This window comes from Phycomyces blakesleeanus (genome assembly GCF_001638985.1).
Source record: "Phycomyces blakesleeanus NRRL 1555(-) unplaced genomic scaffold PHYBLscaffold_8, whole genome shotgun sequence".
In the NCBI taxonomy this organism is placed as follows: domain Eukaryota; kingdom Fungi; phylum Mucoromycota; class Mucoromycetes; order Mucorales; family Phycomycetaceae; genus Phycomyces; species Phycomyces blakesleeanus.
Window position 1 is genome coordinate 302,859 of NW_017265141.1, and position 24,422 is coordinate 327,280.

At 35.7% G+C, this 24,422-nt stretch overlaps 7 protein-coding genes across 7 annotated transcripts; 4 read left to right on the top strand and 3 right to left on the bottom strand.

Annotated features, from left to right (window-relative positions):
- Window positions 1-2,208: 2,208 nt before the first annotated feature.
- Window positions 2,209-4,962, bottom strand: PHYBLDRAFT_132855 (hypothetical protein). Its single transcript, XM_018429526.1, has 7 exons — window positions 4,654-4,962; window positions 4,295-4,515; window positions 3,877-4,154; window positions 3,723-3,800; window positions 3,415-3,607; window positions 3,267-3,333; window positions 2,209-3,166 (listed from the first exon to the last, which is right to left on the bottom strand). Exons 1-7 carry the CDS (start codon window positions 4,801-4,803, stop codon window positions 2,399-2,401), a joined length of 1,755 nt encoding a protein of 584 aa, XP_018292738.1. The 5' UTR covers window positions 4,804-4,962; the 3' UTR covers window positions 2,209-2,398.
- Window positions 4,963-6,207: 1,245 nt separating this feature from the next.
- On the bottom strand, window positions 6,208-7,768 carry PHYBLDRAFT_167049 (hypothetical protein; the record flags this gene model as incomplete). The annotated part of the gene is made up of 6 exons (XM_018435557.1): window positions 6,208-6,275; window positions 6,426-6,506; window positions 6,702-6,766; window positions 7,058-7,126; window positions 7,333-7,466; window positions 7,667-7,768. The coding sequence occupies 6 exons, from the start codon at window positions 7,766-7,768 to the stop codon at window positions 6,208-6,210; spliced, it is 519 nt and encodes a 172-aa protein (XP_018292739.1).
- Window positions 7,769-8,183: 415 nt separating this feature from the next.
- PHYBLDRAFT_93779 (hypothetical protein) lies at window positions 8,184-8,854 on the top strand (the record flags this gene model as incomplete). The annotated part of the gene is made up of 2 exons (XM_018443836.1): window positions 8,184-8,258; window positions 8,399-8,854. Coding segments are annotated over 2 exons (531 nt in total), but the record flags the coding sequence as incomplete, so codon positions are not given.
- A 693-nt stretch (window positions 8,855-9,547) lies between these two features.
- PHYBLDRAFT_95092 (hypothetical protein) lies at window positions 9,548-11,913 on the top strand (the record flags this gene model as incomplete). The annotated part of the gene is made up of 3 exons (XM_018443880.1): window positions 9,548-9,601; window positions 11,423-11,461; window positions 11,809-11,913. Coding segments are annotated over 3 exons (198 nt in total), but the record flags the coding sequence as incomplete, so codon positions are not given.
- Window positions 11,914-12,907: 994 nt separating this feature from the next.
- Window positions 12,908-14,683, top strand: PHYBLDRAFT_167051 (hypothetical protein; the record flags this gene model as incomplete). The annotated part of the gene is made up of 3 exons (XM_018435558.1): window positions 12,908-13,447; window positions 13,619-13,949; window positions 14,082-14,683. The coding sequence occupies 3 exons, from the start codon at window positions 12,908-12,910 to the stop codon at window positions 14,681-14,683; spliced, it is 1,473 nt and encodes a 490-aa protein (XP_018292742.1).
- Window positions 14,684-17,187: 2,504 nt separating this feature from the next.
- Window positions 17,188-20,159, bottom strand: PHYBLDRAFT_111269 (hypothetical protein; the record flags this gene model as incomplete). The annotated part of the gene is made up of 6 exons (XM_018428204.1): window positions 17,188-17,406; window positions 17,568-17,929; window positions 18,045-18,858; window positions 19,238-19,593; window positions 19,630-19,678; window positions 19,794-20,159. Coding segments are annotated over 6 exons (2,166 nt in total), but the record flags the coding sequence as incomplete, so codon positions are not given.
- Window positions 20,160-22,874: 2,715 nt separating this feature from the next.
- On the top strand, window positions 22,875-24,247 carry PHYBLDRAFT_61242 (hypothetical protein; the record flags this gene model as incomplete). The annotated part of the gene is made up of 3 exons (XM_018440778.1): window positions 22,875-23,208; window positions 23,272-23,334; window positions 23,394-24,247. The coding sequence occupies 3 exons, from the start codon at window positions 22,875-22,877 to the stop codon at window positions 24,245-24,247; spliced, it is 1,251 nt and encodes a 416-aa protein (XP_018292744.1).
- Between the last annotated feature and the right edge of the window lie 175 nt (window positions 24,248-24,422).

The following is a 24,422-nucleotide window of genomic DNA, read 5'->3' on the forward strand; positions in this document are numbered from 1 at the left end:
CTCCGCTTTCTTTCTTTCTTCTTTTCTTCCTCTCTCTCTCTCTCTCTCTTATTTTCTCTTCCTGGCTCTGGCTTTCTCCAAAAGCTTGTCTCGCGTCAATGATGTCATTGAATCATGACGTGAAATTTAAAAGCAATTATAAAATATATATTGGTAGTATTTTATGCTTGGTATTCATCTTAATGCTTGCCAAGATATTTTCTGTATTGTTAAATATAAGTCGCCTTTTTTTATTTAATTTTAAGTAATAATAATGATAGCAATTCAATATTGAAACATACATAAATGCATATATAATGAATTTTTGTGTAAATGCATTGTGTCTAAAATATATATAAATAATTATTCTGAACTTTTTTTTGGAATTTTATAATATGAATATACACAATTTATGTGAAAATTAGGATGAACAAATTAATTAATTAATTAATTAGTTCAATTATGTATGTTCTAATAAGTATAATATCCGCATTAGGAATGTTCTTATAAGAGTGCAAAAAAGTAGTAAAAATTACGCTTTTTGCGTATATTTTTATTTTATTCCAAGTTTTTTTTTGATAATTGATAAATGTAAGGACATATATGCATAATACATAATACAAAATAAAAAAGTAATTTATTAAAGAAGTATATGCGAATTTTGTTTGATTGACCAGTGCTTAAGTATTACAACCATGCACTTATACACATGCATGGACATTATGTATGTATGTCTATATGTGTATCCATATACCATTAAGTGATATTTCTTTATGTATATAGAAAGAGACTTTCTACAGTACATACCTATATAGCTGTACTTGGTTAATTAAGTTACAAGCTACAAAATGAATAAATATTAGGATTCTTGATGATTTACACAGCACAAATATTGAAAGCCACATTTTCCACTTTGTTCGGGTTATATGTATGAATTATTCTTCTACTTCTTCTTCTTTCTACTCCGGTTCTCGGACCCAAAGAAGAAAAGCAAATAATGATATTCTTGTACTTACCAAACCATCACTTGGGTTTAAGTTTAAGTTTAAGTTTGGGTTTGGGTTTTGGTTTTTGGTTTTTGGTTTTGGGTAGGGCGAGTTTGGGTACTCGATTGATTCGATTAAGTAACCTGGCCACAATAATCTGAACTCAACTTTTGTTCCACTACCTTTCTCTCTCTCTTGTCTTTGTTTATAAACACACAATGTATATACCATTTTGAGTTCAAATTAGGATGATTTTGATATTTTCTTATGGAAGCAAATAAATTTATCTTCAGACCTTCATCTTTTTTTAAAATAAAATAAAATAATAATTGTTACTGAGATATTCTTACAAGCAGCCAACATATTCTTTTGGAGCTCAATTGATATTTATCTGTCAAAAGGTGTCTTTGGTATTGTTAATGCAGTTTCTTGTGTGTATGTCCGACCTTACTTTTGACAAATGTCTCTTCAATAGGATTCATAAAGAGTGAATAATGCTACATAAATAAAAGGGTTCTGTAACCATGTTTCTTTATATTTTCAGAAACAAAATCCGAGTAAATTATTCATACAACTCTGTGAGCCACCTACAGAAATATATATGCATATTATATCAACAGCTTTACTATATACAATCTCTCTCCGTTCCTAAAGACTGTTTTTTCTTTTGCCTCTATTTGACGAAATATTTTCTATTAGATATTTGGTTTGTTGCATGCCATTCTTGTTTATCAAAAAGGCACATAAGATATATATGTAAATACTGCTACAAGTTTTCACAGAGTTGATTTATTATTAATACGCTCCATAAAAAGAAATAAAGACAATGGTATATGTGAATGTATAGAATTGAAGAGGACCGCTAATCATCAACCATAGTAAAATTTGTCACCTTTACTTGTAAAGACTTCAAATTCAAATTCGTTTTAGTATAAAATAATAATAATAATAATAAGGAAAGCCCTTCTAAATATGGAACAAATTTTTCTATTGATATCATATCATATCATATCTTTTTTTTTTTTACTTCAATGTCACACTTTGTGAGCACCAATAAATACATCGTTTCATCTTATTACCTTTGTTATAAAAATTCTGCAAGCTTATAAATAAATAAATAAATGTATGTATATATGCGCGCGTTTCTGTGTGTTGGTTATATATTTAACAGCCAAAGAAGAAGAGGAAGAAGAAAAATAAGTTTTGTGAAAGCAATCACGATAATTCAATAGGTGACTAGATTGTGTGTTCAATAAGATGATAAGGAATTAGGTTTTATTAGAGATAACTGTATTATAAATAAGTAACATAAAAAAAAGAAGCTGATTATTTTATATATGTATATAAATGTGTGTGTGTGGGTGTATATATGTGAATGTGATTGGGAAAGTGTGCGAGTGTATGTATATTATTATTATCACTATTATTATTATTTAACTGCCATAGTACTCAGTCTTTTCAGCCTTAGAAGTAAAATCTTGACGGGCTGAGATGTTGTCTTGAGAAATACCAGAGTGGTTGGTAATAACACCAGTAGGAGTCTCGAGCTTGACATCGTCTTCGAACTCATACTCATCCTTGTGCCAGTCGAACGACTGTCCACGCGACTTGGCAATCAAGAACTGGATCCAGGTAGGAACAAAAGAGCGGCTCATGGCAGCAGTCCACCAGTCCTCGCGCTGAGAGTAGTCGGGACGGATGTAACCGCCAGTAGCCTTGTCCAAGACGTAGGCAAAACCGTTGATAATAACATAAGAAATGATGCCACCAATGACACCATAGGCAATCGAGTAAGTGAATGGCATGATGGCAAGTGTAATGAAGGCCGGAATGGCATCTCCGGGGTAATCCCAGTTGATGTTGCGGATACCAGAGGTCATCATTGAACCGACGATGATCAGGGCAGGCCCGGTTGACCAGGGTGGGAAACTGGCAAAGATTGGAGAGAAGAAGATGGAGACAAAGAAACCAAAGGCAGTGGCAATGGCAGTGATACCAGTACGACCACCTTCGGCAATACCGGCACCAGACTCGATAAAGGCAGTACAAGGCGAAGAACCAAAGCAAGAACCAATGGTGATGGTAATAGCATCGGTCATGAAAGCCCAGGTCGAATGTTCAAAATCACCGGCCTTGTCAGTGAAGCCACCATAGCGAGCCATGGAGTACATAGTACCAGTGGTGTCCATGATATCAACATACTAAAAGCACACAAAAGCAAAGTAAAGTAAAGAAAGGTAAGTAATCTACTCATTAACTTTTTCTTTGGGTTTCTTGCTAGCTTATTGTTGCCATTCTTACCAAGAAGGTGATCAAGGCAATCCAGATATCCTTGCCAGTGAGGTTAAAATCGAATCGACCAAGAGTACTATTTTTTTTTAAAAAAAAAGGTAGTTTTATTAGTATTTAATTAAATGATAATATTTATGGTAACGATAATGATACTTACTGTTCCATCTTGTGCACTGTAACAACCTTTTTGAAATAATCAAACATAAGATCACCCTGAGGAGTGTAGGGGAAGTAGGTGACCTTGTTCACACGGGGCCAGGAAGTGATAGCAATGAAGATAATAGAGATCAAGATAGCACCTCTGACACGGTACATCAAAAGAATAGCCATCATTACCAAACCAAGAAGACCTTTTTTTTAAAAAGAAAAATATTGCTTGATATCAGTACACAGCACATAATAATGACAATACAAAAAATACAAAGCTCCTGCTTTCTTGGTAGCTTGTTTGGTTGCTTAACTCACCCATATAAAGAGTTCCAGACTCCATACGACCCCATTGACAAACACCTTCAGCACTCAAAGCTTCAGTAGGACAGCCACCTTAAAAATAAAGAAGAATATTAGTAAAAAAAAATAACAAAAAAATAACAAATAAAAAATTGAACAAGATGCTTACCTAATGTTACTAGTGTAGACATGTCGAGACTGACAAGACCAATACCGGCTGATTTTTGAACACCAATAAAGCACAAGTACAAGCCAATACCACAACCCATAGCAATTTTTATACTCATAGGAATTATTCGAGCCAGCCATTGTCGGATACCAAAGATTGATAGGACAAAAAAGATAAGACCTTCGATGAATACAGCAGCCAAGGCAGTCTCATAAGACACCTTGCCGCTACCATGGAAACCAACTACGGTATAAGTAAAGTAAGCGTTGAGACCCATACTATTGTTGTTATTTTAAAAAAAAAGGAGGTTAATATAAATAATGACAGTAATGGTACATATATTATTATTATTATTATTATTATTATTATTATTAATTAATTAATTAATTGTTAACTTGAAAGATCAGGTTTAACTTACCCAGGGGCCATACCGATAGGAAGATTGGCAAATACACCGAGAAGAATAGAGGAAATCATAGCAATAACAGTTGTGCCCATAATCAAATCCAGTTTGACTTGGTAAACACAGCTCATGTAATCTTCATTGAGGGAACAGACAGGATCAGCTTCGGTGAATTCACAAACGCAGGTTCCTCCACTGTCACTGATAATCGAGGAATTTACAGAAATGATATAGGCCTAAGTCAGGAATAATAATTAGAAAGGAAATTTATATATATATATATATTTGATGCACGTATAAATAGTTTAATTAAAGGTATTATTTTATTGATTTTACTATCAAGAAAAGACAATACAAGAAGCTATATACCATACCATGGAGAAAAAGGTAGTCAAACCAGCACGGATTTCGGTGGAAAAGAGAGTTCCTTTGCGTTCACGTCTGGCACCTGAACCTTCGAGCTGGAAATGCCTTCCAATAAATGAATGCGCTATAGCGCTATTGAGGGTATCAATCCAAGTCATTGGGGGGTTTTTTTTTCTTGGTTGAATTGACTATCTGTTCAACTTGATCGATCGGTTTAATGGTTCGTTAATTGATTGATTAATATGTATTATAAAGATAGGTAGATTTCTTCTTTCTTATGTTTGCTTTTTATGATCTGCAAAGAAGCAAGAACAACAAGAACAAGAGTCAATCGAAATTTAGATAACTTGATATTTGGCTTATATATATACATATTGTACATTTATTCGCTTGTATTATAATTCTTGACCCACCTTCCTAACATAGACAAGGCAGGCAGACATAGATAGATACATTGTACTATTGTTATTTTATTATTATTATTATTATTATTCTTTAATAAAATAGGATAATATGTGTAGAGGTATGTCCTTCCATGGCAAGTTCCACAGCCATGTTGATACGATTGGGTATGCCAGTGGAATCTCCGAATTTTCTAGTACCACATAATCAAGAGACACACGCACATATATATAAATATGAAAGAGATAAGACTATTAAAAGATTAAATATAAAATAAAATAAAATAAATATCAAACCATACATATAAAGAGATATATATATATATATATCTTTGGAAGGATATTTAAAGCTATAGATTAAATTGTTTTCAATTGCAATACTTGATCTATTAAATCAAATAGCATCTTGAATTATATTGATACAAATCTCTTATTAACAAACCAGTCCTCAAGCAAAAGCAAGCCATTTTGAATGTGCGTGAGTGTAGTGTGTGTGTGTTTGTGTGAGTTAGGAAGAATACTAATAATATATAAAAAAAATTGCTGCTACTAAAAAGCTAACCTGGCCTACCTGTCTTACCTTCTTTAATTAGCGATACTTGGATGATTTCTTTTTTACTTTTTGCTGCTTCCATTTAGATTTCAGCTTCTGAACGTTTACAGTGGTAAAATAGGTTTCTTTTTTTTTTAGTTTTGTAACCTTTGATCACAATAGCACTTCTATTCTATTCCATGCAAAAAATTTATTGGATTTCAATATATCGGGATAATAATCTTGAATACATAAGGCAGAAAGAGAGAAAGATATTGAGGTAACTATTTGTCTATAGATGTTCTAGTTGGCAACAAGATAAGAACCCGAAATATTGTGCCAAATGAACAAAATAAGCTATTCAGGATAAGAGATTATGAAATATATATATATATAAAACATTTGTGATTCACCTTTATCTTTTATATATATATATACCCACTACAAATTATCATTATTATCATTATTCTAGTCGTAGGTTTGTAGTAAACGGTCCATTTATACCCTGATCAACATCATTTTAATATCACTCTATCTATCTCTCTATCTACATACAGACACACAGACACACAGACACACACAGAAGTGTCTATCCGTATGTACATATATACATTTAAACACTTTCTAGATCAAACATCGTTCGATTCTCCTAGCAACAAAATGCTTTGTTTCTTATTTTGGCTGGGCTTTATTTTGTCTTGTATTATAAATATATATATAGATAAATAGATCTGACACACAAAAAAAAGAGAAAAAAAAAGGAGATCCATCTACAAGGGACTTCTTTGACTCATCAATATCCAGATTAAAGGAAATATATGCACATTCTAATTATTCGAATTATTACTATTATAAAGCAGCAATTGAAACAATAACCTGGTTTGTATTAAACGTTCCACACAGAGAGTGGGTGCACGAGCATTGAACCCTGTAAAAAATAAATAAATAAATAAATAAATAAATAAATAAATAAATAAATAATTAGTACACAAACAAAATAATCATCAAAAACAACAAAATACTGTAGCCCTTGTTTTTTGTCTTATAAAAAAGAAGAAGAAGAATAAAAATATATCTATTAGATGTTGCCATGGTAAATGTCTCACAAGCAGATATCATTCACCAAAGAACAGCTTTAATGTATAAAAATGCGCTTTCGTATCTTTGAACTCCCACTTTCTTCTCTCTCTTTTATATATATATTAATTCCTTTATATTTTGTACACATTTTACACTTTCTAATGTATAAAAGCTTTAGGTCCTTGGAATCTTTCCAAAACCAAACACCAAAAGAAAGAAATAATGGAAACATTTAGGTGATTAACGAATATCTAGTCCTACGAACAATGTCTATTGACGAGTGTATAATGTATTCAGAACGTTTATTTTTTTTTAATTGTTGTGGTAATACTGGCTTACTTCTTTGATTTCCATACGCAAAAATATAAAGAAAGAAAAGTCAGAATCATCGTATTTTACGTGTCTAAAATAATAGTTATAATTTGTGGTCCATGCTCAAATCTGCTTGATCTCACAATACACCCCCACCTATATACACATGGAGATATATATATATATAGTAGATATAATAAAGTCTTTGGACATCCCTACTCTCCGATATTGATACGGATAACGCATTGACCCAGTTCAATAAAAGAAGAACATAAAAAAATATATGAAAGGTTAAGATAACGTAAAAATAAAATAAAAATGCCCTGTTCTGCCCTTCCTTTCCCTTCCTTGTCCTGCCATACCGAACACGCTCAAAAAGAACTTTATCACGTTGGATTCTATTTTTGTATTTGTACTTATTGCTACTATTATCATTGATAAATAATGATACTAAGGATTGACTTTTTGGCCTAGTATCAATAGACTTTTCTTTATGCTTTTATTTTAATTAATAGCCATATTATACCGGACAGTATATATGTCCGGACCGGATTTTATAAATTATTAAAATTTGATCGAAATAGAGAAAGAGGCATTGCGATTTTTTTTTTGGATTTTTTTGGTTGGCCGAGCAAGGTCTTTAGGTACCGGGTACCAAAGCTCATTAAAGCTCCTTCTCTCTTCGACAGTGCGTACGTATCCATCTCTTATAAATGACATGAGACTTCTATTAGCCACAAAGATACTTGGCCCATGTATCCAAATGGATGAAACAATCCTTGGAAACATGGATACCATGTATTGAATGGATGGACAAAAGATATATATATATATATAGATGTAGATTTACATGTATATTTTAAATTTAAATACACAAGATGTGTGTAGATATGCATATAAAATTATATAATATACACATATATATAATATGTATATATTTTTATAATATATAATTTATTTATATAATATGCTTAAATCCACATGTATATATATAATATATATATATATATATGTATATGTACATGTATATTCTTTAAAGAAGTATATCATAATGGTTTACTAACCAACTGAATATGATGTCTATTTCTTCTTTTACTTCCTCTTCTTCCTCCTTCATGTATTGCCTTGACGCCAACTTAAAATATATACATATATAAAACAATCAACAATGTTATTTAATTTATTTTAAATAACAGAAACTTCTGAGCAAACAATGGTCAGATACGCTGCTACACCCGTCAACCCTGCCAAGGCTGCCAAGTCCAGAGGCTCTTACCTCCGTGTTCACGTAAGTATATATATATATATATATATATACGTGTATAAATGTATACATGCATAATCTACAATCAATTTTCTTTTTACATATTTTTTTATTCATTTGATTAATCAATCATGTATACCATTTAAACATATAAATATAAACAGTTCAAGAACACCCATGAGGTTGCCGTCGCTGTTCAGGGTTTGAAGCTTTCCAAGGCTTACAGCTACTTGAACAACGTCAATGAGCACAGACAGGCCATTCCTTTCCGCCGTTTCAATGGTGGTGTTGGTCGCACTGCCCAGGCCAAGGAGTTCGGTACCACCCAGGCCCGCTGGCCCGTCAAGTCGATCAAGTTCGTCACTGATCTCTTGAAGAACGCCGAGTCCAACGCCGAGTCTAAGGGTTTGAATGTCGAGGAGCTTTACATCTCCAGCGTCATTGTCAACCAGGCCCCCAAGCACCGTCGCAGAACTTTCCGTGCCCACGGTAGAATCAACCCTTACATGACCTCCCCATCCCACATTGAGGTCATCCTCACCGAGAAGGATGAGGTCGTCCCCAAGGCCAATGACAAGAAGGTCGTCCGTCTCAATGCTCGCCAGTTGGCCCGCAATGCTCGCACCTCTGCTTAAATCATCATCATCATCGACTTGGTCATCAGGAATAAGAATGTCGACGATAATCAAGACGAAGACGACAGTAGCAGCATATTATTAAATAAATATATACATATATAAAACAATGGTTTATTTATTTTTTTACGCGTATGTGTATGTGTGTGTGTGTGCGTGCTTGAATCATTGGCATTTTTTTTTTTGGATATTGTTATTATTATTAGGATCTATATTATATGAGTGTTCACTGTGTTTTGAAAAAAATCAAAACATACAATGAAATAGAAAAAGAAAGAATGAAAGAAAGAAAGAAGAAAATGATTACTGTGAAGAAATATTTGAAACAAACAGATATTAATTCTTTTAAAAAACAAAAAGGGATAGGGGAGAGAGGGGGATGGAGAAGGGAGGGTGGTAAAGGAAGAAGAAGAAGAGGAGGAGGAGGAGGAGGAAGGAAGGAAGGGAAAGATAAAGATAAAGATAAAGATAATAATAAGTGGGAATTGTGGTGTAAATTCAGTTCAATTGTATTATTTTTGGGAATTATTTTTTTATGAATTATGAATTATGAATTGTAAAGATTTATGGGTATTTTATTAAGTAAATGTCATAGAAATTTGTACATGACAATACAACAGCAACAGCAGCAAAAACAACAACAACAACAACAAAAACAAAGGCAAAAAAAGAAGGGGTGCTTATGTGTGTATTTGTGTGTATTTGTGTGTATGTGTATGTGTATGTGTGTGTGTATATACGAACTCAAATTTAGTGTGTATCAAGTAAAAATAAATAAAAATCCAGTTGAAACCATAATCCAAGGCCACTAATGAAAGAAAGAAGAAATAAGGAAGAAGAAATAAGAAATATGAAAGAAGAAATAGTTTATAGGAAACCAATACGTTTCCGTTCTGTTATTGTTTTATACATATATATCCTTTTTGTATTGGTTCAAAGTAATGAGAGTGTGATATTATACTTTCTTCAGAAATATAAATATAATATCATGTATATAATGTGCAAATAATTAAGAGTAAAAGGGTCATAAATAGCAGAGCAATAATTGAAAGGGAAAGAGAGGGGTCAACTGTAGGATGCATAATAGAAACAACCATTTACTTGGTCTTTAATTCGCCCCTTATTATTTATATATGTAATGTATATGTATAGCATTACTCTTAATAAAAAGAATATATAGTAATAATAATTAATAGATATTTAATACTATTAATAATAATGGTAATATATCGTTATTTAAAAATAAAAAAAAGAAGAAGAAGTTGGTTACCGGAATCTATAAACATACATAGATACATAGGTGCATAGATACATATTGATATTTGATTGCTAATCTGTAACCGTGACATTGACATCCAACAAAAGAAAGATAAATTAATACTGAAACCAAAAGTATAAAAGGGCAGTTTGAAGTGGAATGTCGCACAGACTTGAATATGCAAAGATATTATTATTATTATTATTATTATTATTATTATTATTATTATTATTATTTTTAAATATAAAACAAAAGTGAAGCATGTAAGTTTGGCTGTAGAATGATAACCAAATTAAGCAAGCCTGTAAACACTCTGAAAATGCGCGCGTTAAGAACAAGGCTTGATCGACAACGGGGAAACATGACAAGGTCAATAAAAATAATAGTATAAAAAATAGTAGATAAATAAAGTAAAGGTGCGGTGGAGACAGACAATGTAAGGAATGTAACAAAAAAAGAAGGTGGAACGGGAGTACTTGATCGACTGAAAGATAGGGGAAGATTGTGTAAGAAGCATTATGAACGCTTTATATTATCATTATATACATGTATATGTATACATGTATACATGTATGTGTGTATGTGTGTATGTGTGTGTGGAGAGAGAGAGAGAGAGGGAGAGAAAATGATAGATAGAAATATAGATAGACAGGTAGGTATATCTGTATGTAGGTATGTATGTAGGTATGAAGAGAAAGAAAGAAAGAAAGAAAAGAAAAGAAATACAGAGGGGCTTTTGATGGCTTTGTATATATCAAAAGTTTGCAAGTCTTAAAGGGAGTGCAAGCATCATAGGGTTAAGCAAGTGAGTCGAGCAAGAGATAAATAAACGCATATATATGTAGATATGTAGACATGTAGACATGTAACTATATAGATATACGGCAAGGTAAATGTAGTGCAAAGAGTTTAAGAGAAAAAGAGGGGTGTTTTGTCTTAGTGTTATCACGGAGGTATTCACATTCATTCTTGACAAAGAAGTTTAGCAATTAATATTGAATACAGGCCTTTTTTCAAATTAAAAAAGAAGAAGAAGAAGAAGAAGTACATTGGTGGATAGCATGGATGAACATTGTACCCGAGATAATTAAATAATGAAAGATAATTAAAGGGAAAGGCAATCTTGATTGCTTGATTGAATGATTGATAGTTGGTTTTTTCTTTCTTTTTATGTTAATGAACAAGGCCTATGAGTTATAATAAGAAATAATAATAAAAAGGAGTCAAAGGATTAAAGCACGATGATACCACTTTAAAAAGAGGAACAAGTGTGCCTGAGTGCCTGAGTGCCTGAGTGCCTGTGTGCCTGCGTGCCTGCGTGCCTGAGTGCCTGCGTGCCTGAGTGCCTGAGTGCCTGAGTGCCTGTGTGCCTGAGTGCCTGAGTGCCTGTGTGCCTGAGTGCCTGAGTGCCTGAGTGCCTGAGTGCCTATGAGAGTGCCTTTCTATATATTCTAGTAGAAATCTATATATTTATACCCATATCTAATTCTATACTGATTCTATATGCGATATACGTGTGTAATATACATTTTTAAATAAAGGTGAAAAAACATAATACTCGTGTTTCATAGAGAGTTCCAAATGATGGACTGATTATAGTAAAAGTGGCATTGACTGCATACGATCTGTTTATGTTTGTGTGTGGGTGTGCGTAAATCTCGATATATTCAAATGAATCAAGATGTACAAATGTGCGTATGTATGTATATGTATATGCGTGTGTCTGTTTATACGTGCGTGCGTACGTGCTTATGCTTGCTTTATTTGTTTTATATGTACGTGCGTGATTGCATCTACTTGCTTGGGATTTACGAGTGAGAAAATAAAGATGGAAATTTGTTGTTAGCTCAAAGAAGATTAACGCACTATTTTTGATAGCTATTTCATCATGGTGCCTTTGACACTCTTCACAAAAAAAAGCCTATTAATATTACTATTACTTATGATTATAGCTTACCATTAGTATTAGTATTAGTATTAGTATTAGTATTAGAATTAGGATTAGGATTAGGATTAGGATTACGATTACTTATAATTGATTATAATTAATATATATATATTTATATAAAGCTCAGTAACTATTCCCGCCAAATAAATTTTCGTATATACTTCTTTTTCATTTGTTTTTATTGCATCCCTATTTCTTTTATATCCCCAGTTTCGGTCAAGGGCCCTTTAGCCTCCTTCAACAACTGTAGCAAAAAAAGGACTCCGTGAAGACAAAAAAAACAAGGACGCTTTCTTTTCTCTCTTTCTCTCTCTCTTTCTCTCTCGCTTTTCTTTCCACCTTTTCATTACTATATTTCTATATATCTGTTTACTTTTATTAACTTGAACCCCCCAAACCTCCTCTTTGACTTCATCTTCCTCTAACCCTCCCCATCCCTTTCTTGAAATCCATAATACATAATACATAATACAATATAAGACAATATAATATAATACAATACAATACAATACAATACAATACAATACAATACAGTACAGTACAGTGCAGTACAATACAATATTCTTCTTTTTTTATTTGATTCCATTTGACTTTCTTGGTCTGCTTCTCTTTCTCTTTCTGATCTTAATTCAACCATTGATCTTCTTGGTCTTCTCTTTCTATACCTCTTTATCTCTCTACCTCTCTCTCTCTCTATCTTTAGAAAGAAGCACAGAGAATACAGATCTTCTTTCTCTGAATCCTTTCTTTATTCCTTTTTTGGTTCTTCTTTCTATTCTTGTAATACTATATATTCTGTATTTTGTATAGTAGCCCTATATATTTTCTCACTATGAACACGGTGTACAAGCCAGTCACGCTGGATAGGATGGCATCCCAGTCGATCTATGATTATGCCACTGATAGCCAAAGACTGTCAAATAACCATCCCAATCAACCATTTTCACATGGACCAGAACTTCCTTTTGCAGTCGAGGCTACTCAATCACAAAATAACCAATGCGAACACCTATCTGTAATGTCGACGCCATCGTGCAGTAATGACGACCAATACCCGTCTTATGCAGAAATTGAAGTTATCATTCAGGAATATTTAGACAACCTGTCATCCAAAAAGCGTGACAAGGCTCTCATCGATCGCGATCGTTACATGCTCATTCTCCAAGTCCTCAAGCGTCCCAAGAACACTGCTATATCCACAGCACAATTCAGATTCTGGGTCAAGAAGATGTTTAGACTGGTTTCTTGTGGAGGAAACAGCTATATCTATCACGACGATAAACCAGTAGCCACACGAGAAGACATATATGGTATTCTATTGTGTGCACATAATGAGTCTCGTCATGGTGGAAGGGACAAGACTTCAGTTTTGGTAAGTGCACTAAACATTACACTATACTACACTATAAACATACAAATCTGTCACTTGTCAATTTTACCTTGGTAAACAAGGTTTTGTGTATATATCAGTATTCTTCTTTTGGATTCTACTGTATTTATCATTTAATTCTCTCTTAATATTTTCTTAAATAACCAAAAACAGGTTCGTCAGCGTTATTCATGGATCCCAAAAGAACTAATTGCGCGCTTTGTCCGCAGTTGCCCTGTCTGCATATTGAAGCGTAATGGTAGTCAGAGCCCCACACTCGGATTTCCTAGGACTCCGTCTGACACCTGTGAGCCAGTCCAGACAATGGATGGATTTGTCCAAATGGAAACTCACAATGCGTTTTCCAAGTATTTTCGCCGTGACCACCCAGCAATCGCCGATGAGGAATGGCACCGCCAAAACTTTGGACACAACTATCAGCATTATAATCAGCACCTAAATAATCACAATATCCATAATAACAATAGTGATAATAATAATAATAGTAACAATCAGCATCATCATAATCATAATCATCATAATCACCAATATCAGCATCATCAGGACCAGCAACAACACCATCTGCAACAACTGCAACAACATCAACAGCATCAGCATCAGCAGCACCAGTCTGAAGATATCTGCCTTTATCACGCGCCAACTCATCCCGTCATCGATGGCTCTCTTGGCATGTCTACATCTGTACCCGCAGCAACCGTCACTGCTTCATCCGAACAATTTGCTTTTGGTCCTCTGGCTCCGGATTCCTTTGACTCTTCACTATATGGCCACACTTGCTCCGAATCGAATCATCTTCCGTCTACTTTTGGACCATTCTGTAACACATGTCAGCCTGCACCATCTGATGTGGGCTACACCGCAGAGATCATGAACGCGTCTTGTTCAGCCAATACTCTGACTGCTAGTCACAACTATCCACGGCAGCCATCGAGTGTATCATCATTGTCATGCTCCCCATCGACAACGTCCTCTGAGTATATCATGCAGTCCACACCGTCTGTTCCTTATGCCGAGTGCGCGCCCAACTGCATTACTGCCAGTCTCCCCTTGGATCGCATACTTGTAGATCATATTATGTCCCCAAGTGAAGTCTCAAATCTCCTCTCGGACCAGAACCCTGAAGAGTCCTTTGGGCCGTACTATGCTCGACCAATGTCTTCGTTTGTACACATGAACACAATGCCTTTTGATGTGAAGCAAAATCCAAACTACTTTTAAACCCTCTTCTTTTCTATTCTATTCTATTCTCTTCTTTTCTATTTTATTCTATTCTCTTCCTTTCTTCCAACAAGTTTTATATTCATATTCATATATGAATATACTTCTTTTATGCTCCTACAGTGAACAATTGTGTTTTCAATTCTTCCTTCCTTCTTTCCTTCCTTATTTTATTCATATGCCCAAACAGAAAAACAAAAGAAATAGCCCCCAAAAACAGCCAAAACAAACCAAAAAAGAAAACTCAAAATTCAAAACCAAAAACATAGCAAAAAAAAAGACACAAAAAATACCCCTTCTTTATTTCTACACCCATATTTCTTATACATATTATGCATCAAAACAGCAACAACAACAACAACAACAACAAAAATAATACCCTCAATTAGTTTATTCTTTCTACCATATGCCTTTATTTATTTATTTTATCATTATTACTAGCATTACTACTATTACTACTACTATTAACTACCATTACCATTACCATTACCATTACTACTTCTTTTTCTTCTATTATCATTATCTTTAGCATTATCATTATTCACTTCTTGCTTTATTTCATTCTTCATGTAAAGATTTCTATATATTTTTTCTTTATTTTCTTATTATTATTTTTATTCGTACAAGTATTGTCATCTTCTTTATATCTTATATCTTATCTTATATCTTATATCTTATATATTTATTCTTTATTTCTTTCTTATTTGTCCTTGTCCATTTCATTTGCTTGCATGTGAGAACGTGTAGATACAATCTATGAATAATTTTTTATCATATATATGTATATGTAAATATACGTATATATCATATATACATACATACATACCTTTTTTTTTGAAACTCTTTCCAATGTGTGTGAGTGAGTGAGTGAGTGCGTTTTCTCTCTCATTATTATAATTATCAGTATTAGCATTGGTATTGGTATTGGTATTCTTATATAAATATAAAGGAAAACTATTTATTCGTTAAAAGATACATTAGTATATACACACTCATATATATGTATATTTGCGTGAGTATATATTTATGATCAAATAATTACATTCTATTTATTTATTTATTTATTTAAAAATAAAATCTGCTTTTTGTGGTATGCAAGATGTGTAATGGAATTGGGTCGAGTGGTAATATATATATATATAAGTTTGAAAAGGGGAGAAGGGTAGAAGAAGGGGGAGTGTGAGGGGGGAAAGGGCTTTACAGTAATGCGATTAGTCAAAAATCTCTATAGGCATAAGTTTGTCCATATTAAACACAAATTCATTAGCATCATCTTCCTCTTCCATATAATGCAGCGGCCAGATTACTAAATGCCCTCGGATCTCCTTGAGAAGGTCACGCACCGTCTGTCCGTTAGCAAACACCATAACTGGATCAGTGGTGACTGATGCTGCAGCCGCACTTGTCTGTGTTCCGTTCCCTTTGACGTCCTGACGTCCAAGGAACAGCTTGGCCATCTTCACAAAGTTGTCATACTCATCCCAGGTCTGCACATTGTTATCTGGCATAACCAAAAACGATCTTCGGAAAATATCCGTGTTACCTCGTGCCGTACCACACCAAAAATCATCAAACGCATCACTCAAAGGGTTCTTGAGAAGATCTAAAATCGTCTTTGCATCTGGAGAGGGTGTCAGAAAGGGAGAAGGAGGAGAAGGAAGAGGAAGAGGAGGAAGAGGAAGCGTAGAAGGATGAAGATGAGGATGAGGATAAGTATAAGAGCGAGCAGGAAGATGAGGATGAGGATGAGGATGAGTGTAAGTATGAGTATGAGGAGTAGAAGGATGTAGATGAGTTTGGGTTTGAGTTTGAGGTTGAGTTTGAGGTTGATACTGATGCTGATGGTGAGGTCGAGGTCGAGGTCGAGGAGTAGGAGGAGTGGGAGTTGTAAGAGGATTAGGACTAGGATGGCGATGGGGGCTAGTGTGACAAGCCTTGAAATCCTTTGTATCATTTGTTAGCGTAGCCCAGAAATGCAGGTGTCGATCCTTGGATTGTCTTTTTTTGTCAAAAATTGCACCAGAAGGCATTCTACTCAATTCACCATCAAGGTATTCATGCGAAGGATTATCATAGTACACCGGTTGATGTGATCTTTGGCTTTGACTTTGACTTTGACTTTGACTTTGACTTTGACTTGGATTTGGACTTGGACTTGGACTTGGACTTTGTTGATGCTGATGCTGATGCTGATGCGGATTTTGTGAATTTTGTGAGTTGTGTGAATTGTGGGACTTTTGTGAATTGTGGGAATTGTGTGATTTTTGTGAATTGTGTGAATTATGTAAGCTGTGTGAACTATGTGATTTGTGTAAACTGTGTGAATTTTGTAAATTTTGTGAATTTTGTAAATTTTCTGGATGTTGTGAATGAGAGTCCAGAGGTGAAATGCAGGGTGGTTTGACCTCGACTAGTGCTTTGTGAGTGGTGATAAATGCAGGGAGTGGGTGGACGGGAGATGAGGGATCCTTGAAACCTGTGGACGCGAATGTGTTTCCAATCTCCACACTATCCACGTCAATTCCAACGTGTTCACTCATCAGACGAAGCCGTAGAGTTTGTGCAAATCGGCCTACTTTGATTGGAGTATCACCTATAACCGCATCTATCAACTCAGTGTCCTTGACACAGGCTGCAATCTCTGAGTCGCGGCTACCAAGCTGAGAGCGCTCGTTGATATTAGCAGACCCCATAATAACTGTACGGTCATCAACGATCATCACCTAAATTTTATTTTGGAAAATTATTATTAATAAAACAAAGCAGAAAGCTAAAGCACGAGTACTCAAATTCACGCACATGCACATACACGCACATACACACAAACAATTTCTCTTTTTTTTCCATCTGTAAAATAAATAAATAATTTAATTGTTTAACCTACCTTGGCATGAATGTACACTTGCTCAGTAACAAACTGGCCATTAAGTTCTCCCCAGTTTCGCAAGCCATAAAAAACAAGGTAGTCTTGAGGATCCTTAATGCCTGCCTCCCGAAGACGACCAAAGATAGAATCTGGACCGCGACTGATCGAATGGTATTGACTGTGCATTATTAGCCTCACTGTGCTTCCCTCGGCCTCATCTACATTAGAGGGGAATCCAGGTACGAGAGGGACTAGGATAATGGCTCTCCAACGTTTACCCTCTGATTTGGCTCGTATAATCCTCTCTACAATAGCCGCTCCAATCTTATTCTCGATCACTGTTGACCCAAGCTTAGTCGATGTAATAAAAAATTGGTTCTCTAAAAGAAAATTGTATTTAGTAAGTATATTTTGTTTCTCCTCTTCTAAATATCAAACATGTAATTTTTTTTTAAATATATATAAAGTGTGTGCGTGTGTGCGTGTGCTCAGTACCGATATAGATAAAGTATTCTGAGTCGTGAATGGCCGAAACATATGCATTCTGTATGCTGTGTTCTACTCGGTTTGCAAACCCAATACTCCAAGGGGATACACTCCGTAAGATCTGTACAGAACAAGACGACGATGTATGGGGATGGCATATCCGCGGGTCCTTGGCCGACAACGAGGAAACCGTGTCGGGCACAGGGACCATTAGGGGGGTCAGTCGCTTAGGTGCGGTTTGCTTCCGACGACGCAGGAAATTCCAGCGCTGGATGAAATGCCGCGCAATATCACGCGCAGGCTGGCCGCAGACTCTCATGGATACGTCGTGCCATGGCATGCGCGGTAGTCTGGATCGATCCATATTGTCTTCAAAGGGCTTGTCAAGGGAATGGAAATCAAGGATCCGGGGGTTTGAATAATCTTTTCCAGGCCACATCTGCGGCCTAGTGTTATCAGGCTTGAGAGAAGGGTCATTATCATCGACTAGCGAATGAGCAGGAGTGTCCCAGCGACCGAAGCAAAGATCGATTCCTCCAATAAACGCAATCTCATTGTCTATGACGCAGATCTTCTCATGGTGTGCCCAGAATAAGAGGTTGCTTTTGCTCAGAACATCTAGAGCGCGAGACGGGTGGCGCTGAACGTAGATGTTGGATGAGAGCAAGGTGAGGTGCTTCTTTGCGTAGTGAGAGTATAGCGGAAGGGCCACAGCGACTTCCTTGTAGATGATGATGTAAATCTTGACCCCCTGCTCAGCTTTGCGCTTGAGAATTTGGTCCAGACGATACTCAGGAAACTGTGTAGCAGGGCGCCGAAGGTACTAAGCACCAGAAATAAAATAAAGTACAATGAATATAAAAGCAACAAAGCAACAAGCAAGGAGAGAGAGAGAGAGAAAGCGAGAAATAAGGGGAGATGCATGAATAAAATACGCTCATTTTCTTATTTACCAGTTCCTATGTATTCAAAAATGTTGGTTATTTTCATTTTTCTCTCTCTATTTTGTTACAACAAATTTAAGGGCATTGAACTTACAGGAGACTATGAAAAAGAGAAGAAGAGAGAGAGAGAGATAGTAAAGTAGTAGTAATGGTAACAATTAATATATAAAGGAGAAAGGAGCACCAAATGGCAAGTCAATATTCATTCTTTGTTCTCCTTCTATTCTTTGTTGTTGAAATAAAGAAGCTTCTTGGCACAAGAGTAGAGAACTTTACCAGCCACCAGTCATGGATATAAATTGATTCTTTGGCGTGTTCAATGGCTACCGAAACATCCCAAAGATAATCCCGGCCATCCACAAACCAAGTTGTCTGACAGCCTTCACGGATTGGAGCATAGCTATCAAATCGATGAAGACCAGACCAGACCGACTCTCGGGCCATTTTTTGGATCGAGCTTTCAAATTCTCTTGATTGGCGTTCATCTTTAGCCCCTAAGTAAAGAGCGCCCTGAAGGTTCTTTATGGCCAGAGTGGTCTTTCCAGACGATAGTTTTTTTGCTGCAGACCAGATGGCATGTTCAGCCTTTCTCTCGCGAGCATGTAACCTCGAATCTTTTGGGTGTGGTTGGCTAGGCCCTGCAACCACACGCTGTACCTCAAACTGACTGTCGACCAAGAAAACGTCAAAAAAATCGTACTAAATTTCTTTTCATTCATCAAATCCTTTTGTGTATTTGCATTTGCATTTGCATTTTCTTTCTTTCTTTGGGTGTTTTTCTACTATATCTATATACATATATTATAGTATTTACCTCGTGGGGATCATTTACACAAACAATGTAGCTCTCCCTCACAATGAACCATTTTGGAACGTGTTTTGTCTTCCTTTTCACGATCCCGCAAGACACGCCAGCTTTTATTGTTGCCCAGCGCCGTGAATGTTTTGGGTCTCGGTCGGTTCGACTGGTAATCCAGAGATAGCCTTCCTTACCATGGTATCCTTCGGGATAAATAACAGACAGGAGGATCCCAAGGGCTGACATTTCAAGGAACTTGCACACCCTGTTAATGTGGGATGTCATGACCGTCATTTGAAGGAGCTGCCCGAGATAGGATTCAAGAGCACATATTTGATCTTGATTGGGCTCAACCACGTCAATTGAATTGTGGACAATCATTCGGTCTGGCTCATCTGCCCCAAACACCCCACTGTCTTTGAATCTACTGTCGCCCGTGAGTCTCGATTGCTGGAGTCGGATCGTACTTGTGCCATCGTTGGGTCTCTCGACAAGCCTGGTCTCTCTCCGGAAGACAGGCCGGAACCGACGCTTAGGTAAATCCGGGAAATCGGGAATTCGCTGCCACGAGAGGTCATATGAGCGGCAGTGATAATGAAGTTTGACAAAGTCCCAGTAGCGACGAGAGATCACCCAGGTAGGTAGGTAAACTGAATCCCCGAGATTGTACTGAACGGTGATCGAAAATGAAGGGCCGTAGTAGCCGCGTGGTAAACGAGATTTACGGCTCTGCTGTTGAGGCGGTTCAATAGAAACCTTGACTCTGGTTTGAGAAATCAGGACTGGAATCCTTGGTTTGCCGAATTCGTCCCGTTGGAAGTGTGTGGCAAGCAACATTGATGGAAGCATATTGAATTCATTAAGACGCAAAAGCTCACACGAGCCAGGCATTTCAGCCTCTTCATAGTTTATGTCTTCTTCACCTTCATCTTCATCTTCTTCGTTGTCGCCGTCGTCCTCTCGCTTATCCTCATGTTCTTGCTCTTCTTCTTCGTCCTCTTGCCCATGTCCCTCCCTTTTCTTTTTTTTCTTATTATTTTTTAGAGTGTGAGGAAAAGATAGCCTTTTGCTGCGACGGGAAAGGGACTTGATTTTTATCCAACTGTCACTAGCTATAGATTCTGGTCTTCGGAGATATGTAGAACGAGAAGAGGAAGCACAAGAAAGAACAACGGGAGGAGTAGAAGCAAAATGGTCAATAGTGCGTATGCCAGGTTCAGAACGGACTATAGAGCTGACCGGACAGTGGGTTGGCTGGAGCTCGTCGCCTGAGACTGTGTGGTTTGTAGCCGAGGATCTTTGTACGATTTTATCTGGGGAAGTACTTTGACTAACATTGGTTGTGTGAGCCATGCGAGTTCTGCTTTTACAAATATTAATATTAATATTAATTTTATTATTTTATAGAGGGAAGGAGAGAGGGAGAAAGCAATAAAAGAAAGAAAGAAATACAGGAATAGAAGAAGGATAAAATCTAGTCTGTTTCCATGTGGATCAAATAATAAAGAACAAATATAATATTTGAACAGTCTGGGCGTTGGTATCCCCTTTAGGAAAATGAACTGCATGGCAAGAAATAAAGAAATAAAAAAAAAAAGAAAAACGCAATAAAAAGCAGCTTGTAATGTCCGACATCCTACAAAATCGTCAAAGTTAATCGTAAATACTTTTTTGCAAGTCACAAATATTAAGAGAAGATTAACTTATTTTATGTATGGTAGATTTACTCCACACTTCTTTACGTACTATCGCTTATATAAACTTTATTAAAGTAAAGAATGATTGCTAAATTGATTTATTTAATAAAAATTATACCTTTCTTAATTATCTTCTCGAAAAATAACACATTCACTTTATTTATTTTTACAAAAGATATTTCTTCATTTTTTTGCAGATTGCTCTCTTGATTGGCTGAATTTTCTGTGACTTGTAGGAAAGTATTTGCGATTAGCGTTATTCCTAGAAAATTTAGACCATATGTATTGAATAAGAATGCTGTGAACTCAGTCACAGCATTCCTTTTGTTGGATAGCAACAAGTTTCTGTAATCTTATGAGGTTATTTTAGTCAGTGAATTTATATATATATATATTAAGTGGTAATATTATCTACTAATCAAGAAAGGCACTCTATAATATAATAATATTATGTGTGTATGTAAGAAGAAATATATAAAAGAAAGCACCTTTATACTTCTTTAACAGAAAATCAATAAGAAGCCAAACTTGCATTATTATTAATATTATTACATACCGTTCGATTTGTGTTCTGGCGAACCGTTGAATATATATATATATAGCTGTAAATATGAACAAGATAAAGCTCTCCTAAGTGTCAACCTATAAAGATTACCGGAGTTTCTGCCGATTCGAGTAGCTTAGGAGTAATCAATGTTCCAAAACTTATAAAGTACGTAGATTACAGTTGAATTTGAAGAAGAAGAAGAAGAGATGATAATATCTTATAATAATTCTATGAAATCTTCTATGGAATTACTGCTTGTAGTACCTATTGTTCACAAACATCTAATTAGTCATTTTGTGCGACAACTTAAACAATAAAGCCAAAACACTTGTAATTATCGTCTTAATTATTGAAAATATATAGTTAATAGCTCACATTGACGTACGCAGTATTTATTCTATTGTAATTTGCTAAAGTAGAGAAGTATACCGTATACACTATAGAAAGACTTGTAGATTGGCAAATATCAAAATAACTCTATAATATACCGTTATTATAAAAGCAGCTCAATCACCAATTGATGATAAACAGTTCGAATATTTTTTTTTTACTTTGAAATTAAATGTATTTATAAAAACAAGGTCCAAATAAAGAGCGGTTTAAGTTGAGTTGGATTTAATAGGCTATCACATTTTACAGTATGTAAAAAGTGCTTTACAAAAGCGTTATTCAATCAATCAAACAATGGAACACACTAGAGAGTATGAAACTGGATTTTATGTGTGAGTGATAAAATACATACATACATATAGATGTGTATCGCCTGACACTAGACCATTGTGATTAATTTGTATATAAATATCTATTCATACACAATTGTTTTCTCATCGTCCCCTTTTTCACATAAATCCAATGCAATCGCTTATGTCTACAACTGGCTCGCAAAAGTCTCATAATTCCTTACATTCAATCCGTGGTTATGAGCAGCGTGGTGGTACCTTGCAGCACTCTCAATATAACCGCCCTCGAGCATCATCTCGTTGTTCTTCTTTTAATTCACGTTCACAAACTAGTGGGGTTAATGAACGAGGTGTCTCCTGTACAGCCCCTCTGTTGCAACAACAGTCCCATACTCATCGAAGTAGAGTATCCAGCTATCCCTATGCACGTTCACTCTTAGCAACTGAGCCAAGGACCCGTAAAGTATCTTCCAAAATAAAGAGTATATTCAATTCAACCATCTCAGGTAATGTGTATTTTGCGTATTTAATATTATATATACATGTATATCTAAAGATTGAAAATATAGTCTCTCGAAATGCCACTTGGAATCGTGTTACTCAGTCCCTCCCTGAATTGGGAGCAAGAGCTGGTAAGATACAATAATTACTGATTACATTCTTTCTAACTTTTTTTTTTGTCTGTCTCAAGAAACCCTGGTAGCAGTAGGACTCTCAGAGACATCTGCCCCCTCCGTTCATTCAGATAGTGCTTCTGATGTATCAGATCACTCGGACTCACCCCGATTGTCTGCCCTAAGTAACGGTTCTATTTATGATGCCTTATCCGCATCTTCCTTTGAAAGACACCGTTCTCTAAATCAAACACCTTTGGCCGATTTGGATAGTCAATCTCTCGAAACTCACCAGGACATTTCCCCACCACAGTCTCCTAATCGTGGTGAAGTATCTTCTCCTTTTAGTACCCGAGAAACTACTCCAGAAGGCTCAGACCAGTCATTTGTATCGTCTGAATCTTTGTCTCATGAGACTGAAAGAGACGTCGAACCTATTCAAGAGCCAACTCCAGAGCCAACTCCAATAAATACTCAAGAGTCTGCCCCAAGTCCTATTGAGGACCATACCAAAAGTCTTGCTCAAGAGCCTGTCAAGCACCCAGCCAAAGACTCGGCAAAAAATCCAGCTGATGACTACAGTCCAATGCGCACGGTTCCGTCTTCTATAGTAAGACTATCTGAGCGCTTGCAAAGTATTGTTGAAAAGGTAGTTATGCTGGAGCAGAAACAAATGAAACCAAAACGCTCTTTACCGCAGTCACTTCTTCCAGCCAAACCGTTTATTCAGGTACACGAGCAAATACACACTCCTCTGGTTACCAAACGCAAGGCACAATTTACGGAGGATCCTAAAGATAAAGATACTAAACCTACTAAGCGCCAGGAGATAGCTCTACCTCGTCGCTCAGAGCGCCTTGCAGCCAAGAGAAGAAAGATTAACATGGAGCTTAGTTCCAAGTCAGGTCCCAAGAAAGGACCCAAGCACTGATGTATCTCAAAGCAACATTATATTATAGTTTTTAATCCCAGATTTTTTTTATATCTTTTTACTTTCTTGTACACCGAATCAATAAAATTTTTATTTTTTTTTATATATTATTTTTTTATATATATTATTATTATTTTTATTTTTTACATCTTTTACTTTCCTTTTTTTCCCTCTT

Excerpts from the sequence above, each read along its gene's own strand:
- PHYBLDRAFT_132855 (XM_018429526.1), bottom strand. The coding sequence starts at position 4,803 with ATGACTTGGATTGATACCCTCAATAGCGCTATAGCGCATTCATTTATT. Across the intron at positions 3,801-3,876 it reads GTCTACACTAGTAACATTAG|GTGGCTGTCCTACTGAAGCT; the intron begins GTAAGCATCTTG and ends TTTATTTTTAAG. Across the intron at positions 3,334-3,414 it reads ACAGTGCACAAGATGGAACA|TACTCTTGGTCGATTCGATT; the intron begins GTAAGTATCATT and ends AAAAAAAAATAG.